At 46.9% G+C, this 10,899-nt stretch overlaps 1 protein-coding gene across 1 annotated transcript; it reads left to right on the plus strand.

Moving 5' to 3' along the window:
• The first annotated feature begins 1,684 nt into the window (after window positions 1-1,684).
• LOC127334618 (hydroxyethylthiazole kinase) lies at window positions 1,685-9,464 on the plus strand. The gene is made up of 2 exons (XM_051361118.2): window positions 1,685-2,252; window positions 8,882-9,464. The coding sequence occupies exons 1-2, from the start codon at window positions 1,827-1,829 to the stop codon at window positions 9,272-9,274; spliced, it is 819 nt and encodes a 272-aa protein (XP_051217078.1). The 5' UTR covers window positions 1,685-1,826; the 3' UTR covers window positions 9,275-9,464.
• The last annotated feature ends 1,435 nt before the right edge of the window (window positions 9,465-10,899 follow it).

The raw sequence follows: 10,899 nt of genomic DNA on the forward strand, positions 1-10,899 counted from the left end.
AGGCGGTACATATTATTTAAGAAAGAGTCGTATCAGTTGGGCGACGTCGGCGCCGCTGTCGCCTCTGGTCTCTAAGTCATGATGGTACCCATGGAACATGTTCACCGACGCCTGGATGATGTCCCATCACGTCGACATTGCCTTTTGGTTCCTCTTCATTGTCACTTTGTTGTAGTCGCTGTTGATGAGCTTGCGCTCATCGAACTCGGCCTTGATCCTCGCCCAATACTTCCCGTATTTTTGGTTGGCGCCGATGATGGAGTCATGGCTCACCGTCGACCATGACTCGCACAGACATTGATCCTCCAGAACCGTCCACTTGGGGCATCGTGTGCCCGACGCCTTCTTCTTCTTCTTCTTCTTCTTCTTCTTCTTCCTCTTCTTCTTCTTCTTCTTCTTCTTCTTCTTCTTCCTCATGTCGCCCGCATCAACCTCCACGAGACCATCGGCATCCTCACCGGCACCCTCGTCGTCCTCTTCGTCGCCGCCCTCTTCGTCGTCATCGTCCTCCACCCCCTCCTCCACCCCGTCCCCCTCCCCTCCTCCTCCTCGTCCTCCTCCACCTCCTCCTCCTCAGCACCGGCGCCGTCGAATTCGAGCGGGCCCCTGCGGCCATTGAACGGGGCGCCCTCCGGGCCGGCTCCTGCCTCGAACGTCGGGGAGTAGAACATAGCGTTGGGGTTGAAGTCGCCATGAGGCAGCGCATCCTCGTACTGCGGCGACAAGTTTGGCGTCACGCACCCAGGAGTGGCAGAGGGGCCGTCGTTGTAGAACCCGGATGTCGACGGGGACATCACTCCTGGAATGTACGGCGGCACCGTCGTACTCCATGGGCTCGCGTTGGTGGCAGCGATACACCCGGCCAGCACCTGCTGGTGTGCGCGCATCGCCAATGCCTCGTTCTCCAGCTGCGCCGCCCTCCGTCCTTTCCGCTCCGCCGTCGACAACTTCCGGCGCAGACAGTCTTGATGCCACTAATCATCGGTCCAGCCTTCCGGCTTCTTCTTTGCAGCCGGCGCCTTCCGCGGCTTCGCGAAGGGCGCCTTCGCCCCTTTCGTCTCATTGCCCGGCGGCTTCTTGATCCCTTTCTTGGCCATTTTTTGGGGGGCAGTCGGTGGGCCCATGGATGGGGAGAGGGTGGCGGCGGGAGGAACAACGTAGCGATGGCGGGAGGGAGAAATGAATCGGCGGGCGAGATAGGTCAAATGTGTTGGGATGGCAGAAATGCGCGACGGAAGAGGAGCGATGTGGCAGGAGAGGCGCGATTAGACGGGAGCGGTGGACAAATTTTTTCTGTGCCGCAGACGCGTCGGGCCCGCGTCGCTTCGCCTCGCTTTTCGGTGTGTCCGGCGTCCCCGGAGCGTCCCCTGTGTAGCGGGGACGAACTCGGGCGCTGGACACCGTATCGGGCCACGCCGGACAAAAAGAGGCTTTGGGGGACGTGGCTGGGAACTCTTTTTATCTGACGTGCACTAAATCGTTACTAAATCGTTTTAGGGGACGCGAGTGAAGATGCTTAAGATATGTCCAGACACATCCGTACTTAGACGCTATCAAACAAAATGGCCGGGAGGACAAAATCTGAGCCGAGAGTCCGAGACTGCCAAACGCGCGCTGTACGGTACACATCCGATTCATTTCCACCCAAGCTCTGGGTCCTTCGGAAGAGGAGGAAAATCCTCTCGTTATACAGTTCGAAAACAATCCCCTTCAGCTCCGCCGCCGCAATTTGTCACCCTTCAGCTCCGCCGCCGCATCGCCATCACCAAGTCCGCCCCTGCGCCACCGCGCACGCTCTCGGGGCTCCCAACTCTAGTCGCTGAGGCATGGACGAGGTAAGGACGGAGGCGTGGTGGGGTCGGCGCGCGTGGGCGCTCCTCTCGGCCGTCCGCGCGCGAACGCCGCTGGTGCAGTGCATCACTAACCTGGTCTCCATGGACATCGTCGCCAACGCGATGCTCGCCGCCGGCGCGTCCCCCGCCATGCTTCACTGCCTCCGCGAGGTCCCCGACTTCAGCCCGCGCTGTGACGCCGTCTACATCAATGTCGGCACGCTCTCCGAGGATTGGCTCCCCTCCATGCGCGCCGCCGCCTCCGCTGGCCGCCCCTGGGTGTTCGACCCCGTTGCCGTTGCCGCCTCCGGCTTCCGGATGGAGGCTTGTCTCTCGCTCCTCGCACTCCGCCCTGCTGTTGTTAGGGGAAACGCGTCAGAGATCCTCGCCCTCGCCTCCCGCTCAGACGACTCTTTCAAGGTACCTTCTCTACCTTCATTGCGAACATAGTAGCATGGCACTCTTTGCTTTCTTGATTTCAAGTCCTATCAGTGGCTGACATCCTAACTAAATCCTCGCTAAAAAATCTTAACTTTTTTTTCTTCGAAATGGGGATTACCCAGCCTCTGCATCAATCGATGCACACAGCTTTTTTATTACGCAGTCCGCAGTTTCAATGTTTACAATTCATGGATCACAAAGGGTAGACATAAAGATCAACCAGTGGAAAAAGAATAAAACAAGTCGCCTATGCATCTTGTAGTCTTTTAAAAAGCCGCCAACCACCCTGGTTGAAGATATCCTGTGCAACCGTCTCTAGACAATCCATATGTACCCGCTGCTCCTCCGGCAACAGGAACGCCTACTCGTGGATCCAATGAGTACCCATACGGATAACCTGTAAAAAATGAGCAGTTCCTTTTTTGTTAAAGGTAATATCATTTCTGCAATTCCATAGAGACCACACAATAGCACAAGTGCCAACTCGTATTCGTGCCTTTATATCTCTATCTATCCCATTCAACCAATTTCCAAACATATTTGTACAATTAGTTGGTGGGCTAATGTTAAAAGTGAAAAGAACTAATCTCCAAACAAGACGAGCAAAGGGACAATCAAAAAATAAATGGTCAATGGATTCGTCACGATGACAAAAGGCACACTTCTTACACCCATGCCAATTTCGTTTTGACAGATTATCTTTGGTAAGAATTACTTTTTGTTGTAAAAACCACATAAAAATCCTAATCTTTAGTGGTACCTTGAGTTTCCAAATATACTTTTTCAAGTAGACCGTGTGTCCATTCATGAAATCAGTATACATAGACTTCACAGAGAACAACCCAGAGAACAACCCAGACTCAGTAAGTTTCCAAACAAACCTATCTGCCTCATCATTTAAAATGACAACCATAAGGCGCTGAGCTAAATGAAGCCACGCAGCCCATTTAGGTGCAGACAGAATCCGCGTAAATTGTACATTTAAAGGATTATTGGCACATGGATTGTCTTGTGCAAAATGACCACCCCCTCTAGGATATGTCGGCCAGGCTTGAACGCCGTTTGGGAAGGCCTAATAACATTATGTGCTATCGCAGTAACTCTATTAGTACCCACTTTTGTGAAAATTTTAAAACTCACGTTGAGTAAACATATGGGTCTATATTGTTGAATCTGCACTGCATCCTCTTTCTTCGGTAGCAGAGTAATCACCCCAAAATTTAATTTATACAGCGGCAAAACACCTTATTGCAGCTGTACGAACATAGCCATAAGATCGCCCTTAATAGTGTTCCCAAAGGTTTTATAAAACTCAGCAGGGAACCCGTCTGGTCCCCGTGCTTTATTGTGTTCCATTTGTGATACAGCCTCAAAAACCACCTCCTCTGTGAAGTCGGCCGTGAGCATCACATTTTCCTCACTAGAAACTTGAGGTATATCAGAGTTTTCATCATGCGACAGACAGAAGCTATTCTGGACCGGTGCCCCGAATAACTTCTTATAGTATTCAGTAATAAACACTCTCAGATTTTCATCCCCAACTATTGTCCCCTCATCTTGCTCTAACTGAATTTTTTCTTTCTTCTATGTTTACCATTAGCAATCAGGTGGAAATATTTTGAATTATTTCCCTCTTCTTGCACATATTTAACCTTTGCTCTTTGCGCCCACTTGGATTCTTCTTCCCGTCTCAGTTTTGACAACTTCTCATTTGCCTCTCTCAACCTTCCGCTCTCGGAAGTATTAAGAGGGACCGTTTCAGCCCTGATATCTAATTCATCAATGATAGTCAACAGTCTCTCTTTTCTTTTTTATATCTACTACTTCTATTACGCGCCCACCCTTTGAGGAAGCGTCTTAAGTGTCTTATTTTGTTTTGCCATATTTCAATTGGGCTGCCACCTTTAACAACTGAATTCCATTCTTTCTCAATCATTTCCGCAAAGCCATCCTCACGAATCCAGGACAACTCAAAGGAAAAAAGGTGCTTATTACCAAGGTGAGCTTGTTTACCTGAGGTAATTAGCAAGGGTGTGTGATCAGATCCTGTTCTTGATAACGCTCTAACCGTTACCAATGGATATTTCTGTTCCCAATCCACACAGCCATTAAGAATGAGTAGTAAGATTTTTAAGAATGAGTAGTAAGATTTTTAATCTTGTTAAGATTAAAGCATAGTTCTCAATATAAATTGCATGAGTACCAGGTCTAGAAAGTCTTAACTAATCAACCGATTGATTGTGAAATCGCATAGTCTAGGACAAAACGGACCTTCAGTTAACTGTGTGATGAAGTGAAGGAAAGAAGACATCTAGCATTCTCCTCCCTACCTTAAAGCCACGTTAGCCTTCTCTACTAGCCTACCACCATCCCTCTTCTGTTGGCTGATTTGATCCACATGGTCCTGGTACTGTTGTTTTGGTCGACTCTTTGTCCTCTAAACCACATGGTGTCATCATATGCCATTGTGCTTGTTATTCAAATATGCTATCCACAGAATCTTGTGACTAATTCCAGATTTAAAGAAAACCAGTAACATCCACAACCTAGCTTTGATTTGAAGCTAAGATAAGCCATTTGATACCACCTGTAAGGTCCAATCGTACTGAAGTTACCTTCTACCATAGGTACAGAACACTAGAATGGCAGAACAGCAAGTCCGCTTAACTACAGAAGAAACACAAAGAAAAGGAAAACTACCTTCCTTTGGGGTGGATAGCTCAAACCATTTGTCATGCCATGGCCACTTTGAAGAGGGGCGTGCCTTTGTCGTCATGGGGAAGTGACCTGGTGCACAACTTTGACATAAATACAAGCGTACAACAATATTTGTAGCTGGCGTGATTGATCTTGTTGCGGCGGGAGGTGCTGCAGCTGGATGAATCAGAAGGTGGAGCTTGGTGGACATCAACTGAGCGAGTTCCTGCTGGTTGCTAGTACATGTTTCGGAGATTTAGGTGCTGTTTGGTGCCGCCGATCTGCCCAAACTTTTGCCCCATTGCGTGGAGGAGCTCTAGGCGAAAGCCTAGCCTCGGCCTTTGATCGGGGCCGACAACGGCGGCGCTCTAGCGTTGTTCACCTTCTTGGAGGCGTTGTTGTTGAGCTCAATTTCTCGCTCTTGTGGGGTTGTGGCTCTTCGAGAGAAATCCCTAGCTTTGGTTTGCCAAAGCGGGCGATGGTGACGGATACGCCACTACCTCGTTGGAGGCATCGCCTTGGAGAGTCAGCATGTGGTTGCCTTGCTTGGTCTCGCTTGTCGACGAGGCGGTGGACGTCGGGGCGGCGGCCCCGAGAGGTTGTGGTTGTGCGCCAAGGCGGCGGCCTCGGGAATCATCGCGGGTGGTGGCCCTGTGAGGTTGGTCGCGGCTCGTCATGGCTTGGGTGGCAATGTTGTGCGGCTAGTGCGGCGGTATTGTCGGCTTGGTCAATGCGTCCCAGACGGGGCGATCGAACATTACGTCGGGGCGGCGGCCCCGGATGAGTTGGTGTGATGTCCGTGGTCTGCGGCCGCCTGCCCTGTGTAGCTTGGGCTACGGGTTGTTGGTTCGTGCGGCATTGCAGTTCGAGATCGAGCGGTGGTACGTCGGGGCGGCGGCCCCGGAAGGTGGTCCCCATGGTTGACCGCGCAGGGCGTGGCGGAGCAGCGGAATGTCGGGGCGGCGGCTCCGAGCATTTGTCAACTTTGAGGGTGTTCGACCTTGTGTCGTGTGGGCGACGAGGTGACTCAACGTTGGTCGTCGGTGTGTCGGGCACCACTTCTGACACATGGTCTTGTGGAGGCGTGTTTCTTCACCTTTGTGGGAGCGTCCCGGCACTGCTCCTCCTATAGCAGTTGCGGCTTCTTCTCTTCGACAACGGTGAGAGACTAGCTAGTTTGGTGGAGCGGTTCGTCGTTGTTTGTGTTTGTGTGGTTGCCGTCCGTTTGTGGTGTTCTATGTGTCGTCGGCGAGGGTGGGCATGGCCCTGTTGAGTTGTTGTTGGGTGGGCTTGGCCCTATTTGTATCGGTTTTCGCCTAGTTTCCCTCTAAAAAACTGGGCAACTTCTTCTTAATTAATGGATAAGGCAAAGCTTTTGTCTTCGTTTAAAAAAACAATATTTGCAGCTATCGACTAGCAACATACTTAAGTAGTGATATGTTTCACAACTTTAAGTATATATTAGTTGAAATAATGAACACCAATAATGCTTGCAAAAGTTAAGAAAGTGCGTGCAAAAGACAAGCAGCATCGGTAGAATAAATTATAGGACCTCAAGTCTTCAATAAACGATAAGAAATGCAAAATAAGTAATTAACCTCAAATTATCAAGTTTGCAATTTTAAAATGATCAACAAAAACTAAATATGTAAGAATATTATCTTTTCATATTTACACTCTTCCAACTTCTGAAACGTGGTGACTTCCTCCCTTCATTTATTGTTTCTCCACATAGCAAATAACATCACCATTCAAACTATCATCATTGAGCTGATTGTGCACATAAGTGCTCACAAGTTTATGGCCGCAAGACACCTCTCAGCTGTAGTAGTGCGACAAGCAACATTAGAACTAATTTGAAAAGACGATAAACCAAAGCATAACAAATATGCTTCCTCGTCTCCACCTTTTTTTTGTGAAAGCTCACACATAGCTTGTGTGCTGAATAATCTATCATATTCTCACACATCAACAATGTAGAGCATCGAGGCAAAGATGATCAGTTCATCTGTGCTAAAATCATTCGGATATCTTGGAATCAAAGCGTCAAGCCAAACAAGCAACTTGGAATTGGCCAATAAAGAACACCATAAATCTACTTGATAATGATGATTATTGGTAATTCTAGTTGTTTGCCGTCTCTTCGTGGGTTGACGTCTGCTTCTTCCTTTGCCAACCGGAGAATATCACGCTTCTCACAAAATGCACATGCTTCACTTCACAGAGATCCCTACCAATGTCCTCTAATCCCAACAAAATGAGTTCTTGCCGATTGCATACACCTAATGGCATTCACTGCCTATTGATTCTTCTGCTACAGTGTTAATGACAAAGTGTCGATGGTTACTAAAATAGTCAACATGAGATGCAAAAATAAGACATTCAGTTGACTGAAAGTACAGTAGAGAAACCATTTGCCTGATTTCTATTTGTTCTGTCCTTTCTGTCTTGCTTTTCCACAAACCCTAGCACCTCACAACCACTGGAATATGTTCATCCAGACTTTTTAGTGTTTTACAATGATAATTGATATCTCAAACGAGCGTTTCAAGATTTTTAAGGTATTGCTCTTGATGGATACTTTCCAAGCTGTAAGTTGCTCACCTCCTAGAAACGGTTCTTGGAATTTTCATTATAAAGCACCGGAAAGTTCAGTTTACATATTTTCTCAATAGTTTTCAAACTGGTAGAGTTTATGGAACTTGAAGAAAAGAAGCAGAACAAATAGACATCAAGAAAATGGTCTTGTAATGTATTTTCAATAATTTTGTCTTATTTGTACATCTCATATTGACAATCTTAGTATAACCATCAACCCCTTTTCATTAGCATCCTGGCAGAAGGATAAAGGCATTGACTGTAATAACTGTGAAATCAACCAGAACTCAGTTTTTCAACTTGAGAATATGTGTAGGAATCTTCGTTAATTGAAGCATATCAGAAGTATGATATTCTCAAGTTGAGATGGAAGAAACATGCGCCAGTCCAAAGAAAAGACTTAACTGGAATATTAACAAACATTAGTATCAAGTGGCATTTGATGTTCTCGATTGGCCATTGGAACAACTTGTAGTCGCTTTAACGAGATGGCCTCATTCTTGCATGTTTGTTTGGCCACGTATCCAGGAGACTTGTTTCATGATTTTAATTTGGATAATATGATGCACATGGTCTTTCCATTTGATTTTGATTCCATGTAATTGAGACCGCTTAGTCATCATCTTTGTCTGTACAGTACGAGAAGAGGATAGATTCTCCAACATACAAGTTTTTTTAAGAATGTTGGAGACAGCAAAGCATGTCTTATCGGCTTTTGAAACTAGAAATTTGTTCTCTCTCTTGCCACTGATACAATTGAGAGGTGGTGGTAAAACCTATTTGCGCAATTGCCTCAATGATATAGTTTGAGTGATAATGTTATTTGATATTGGAGAAAGAAGAAACAAAGAATGTTATCAAAGATGAATTTTTTCATGGAACTAAGTGCGTAAATATTAATGGCGATATTTTTATGACGTTAATTTCATTTGGTCATCTTACTGTTTTCACTTCAAAACTTGAAGTGTTACTTTTATTTGTTATCGAAGACTTAAGTAGCATAATTTATTTTGTTGACAACATTCTTTTGCGAGTGGTTTTCTGCTTTGGTTTCTTCACTTTGGTAACCACTTTTTTGCTACGGTACATTTTTTTATCTCGAATTATATATAGCAATAGTTACAGCATACATTATTATTTAGTACGTTATGGGCTAAAAAGTTACATATATTGATGTATGTATGTCAAAGACGTGTCTATGACGACTGCCTTATCTGCCAATTTTGTGAAGGCGAGCAACTCACGCACCAAGCCTATACTGCTGACAGTATTCCATCTTGCTGCCAATGGCACTAATACTTGTGTACTTGTAGGGCGTGGACAGTTCACATGACTCATCGGATGCCCTGCAAGCCGCGAAAGCATTGGCACAGTCCAGCGGGGCTGTAGTTGCTGTGTCCGGAGCTGTTGATTTTATAACCGATGGTATGCAGGTTGTAAGTGCGAGCAATGGTGTACCCATGATGCAGAAGATCACAGCGACAGGGTGTGCTGTGACTGCCCTTATAGCGGCATTTGTCGGGGCAGATCCGTCGGATGCTCTGGTCGCGGCAGCATGCGCTCTTGCCATCTTTGGGCTTGCTGGAGAGATTGGGATGGAGTCAGCCAGGGGACCTGCCTCTCTCAGGATGCACCTCATCGATGCTCTTTACGGCCTCGACGAGCAAACCGTCACATCTGGAGTGAAAATTTCGCTGCTGCCATAATCCCTGTGCCCCATGGCTATGGATGTTGTATGTAATACAAGTCTGGAGTAGGATCACGTCACCTCCTCAGTGCTTTGAAAACTTGAAGCAAACCAGATAGACCGTTACTCCTCCATTTGTACCTGACAAATAATCCGGTGACCTTCCAAGCTATACTAAGACTAGTCGCAATGGGTATAATACTACTGTATGATACTCGCTCTGTTCCATTCTATAATGCCTATTGTTTTTTGGCACGGAAATTAGCGCAAGAGTATTATTTACACAGGATCCCTAGCTAAACGAGGATCCCTAGCTAAACGATTTGAGATCAACGTAAAATTTGGAAAATCCATATCTTACTAACTTACCATAACAAATTTGAGACCTGAAGGATTTGGGAGCTGAACGGGGAGGGGGTAATTGAAAAAAAGCTAAGCTACAACCTTATATTCTGAAACAAATGCCAAAAATCTATAGGCACTATAGAAAGGAACGAAGGGAGTATTATCTTCGCAATACATACTATCATGTAGTAGTATCATAGGCTAGTTATATTTATTAATTTGTAGAATCTCAATACAAAATTGTGTACAAGATTTATTTAGAGTTATTTTTCTAGTTGTACGTGCTATGATACAATATCTACCTCCTATGATACTACAGTACTATCATCTATTTCATCATTAATTGATGTGTCACATCAGTTTTTTGCATGCATGTAGTTGTGGAGATCAGCCACGTTCACTGTAAACTGAAATGCGGAGAGACCCGTTGGGGGCGATTCAGGGGCGATTCTGGGCTCCGACGGCCGGGAATCTTGACGGAGACGACGACGAGGTAAGCGCTGCAGGTGAGAAGACTCCAGGTTCTCCCGTGTCGTTCTTGTGCAGTTTTCCTACGCCGGTGTCGGATCGTTCGTTTTCTTCGTCGGAGAAAACACAGGTGGTTAACAAATTGAGGAAAAGGGCTTCAGCGAGGTATGCTGCATCGATCTTGCATCCCCATCTCTCTGATCTGTCATCTCCTCTGGCTATTGCTGATGCTTCCCAAGATGAGATCTTCAACCCGTTTTCAAATTCTGAGGCAGATCGAAGAACACGTTCGTTCACAGACCTTAAAATACCAGTTTTGGAGGCATCAAGCGTTCCATTGGGGAATGTCATTGATGCAACAGAATGGACATTAGTCACGAGGCGTCGCCGGCGGTGCTGGGCGCCGTCGCTGTCGTCTCCGGTGACTAACTCCGGTGTTAGCGGATCAGGAGAATTGAAAGTTCAGAAAACGGGTATGCAAACTCATGGGCCGTTCTCATATGCCAGCCCATTAGTGGGGCATCGGTTCCGAGTGAACGCTGGTAAGATAAACCGAGAAGCGCAGGGACTACGTACGCTGTTAGGGTTCACCTGGCGGAAAAACACCAGGTCGGCGCCTGTCATCGCCGCCTCTTCCATGGGTGATCGAGGTGGTCGGGCTGCTGCTTTCCAGAGAGGGCAGGGCGGATACGGTGGAGGAGGCAGAGGTCAGAGCAATCGTGGCCACTTCAATGGATACAACAACACGGGTGGCCGTGGTGGGTTCAATAATTTTGAGGCCGGATCTTCTAGTGGCCAGGCTAATGGTGCAGGGTATGGAGCTGCGGAGGG

The sequence above is a fragment of the Lolium perenne genome, chromosome 6 (genome assembly GCF_019359855.2).
Source record: "Lolium perenne isolate Kyuss_39 chromosome 6, Kyuss_2.0, whole genome shotgun sequence".
Lineage (NCBI taxonomy): Eukaryota > Viridiplantae > Streptophyta > Magnoliopsida > Poales > Poaceae > Lolium > Lolium perenne.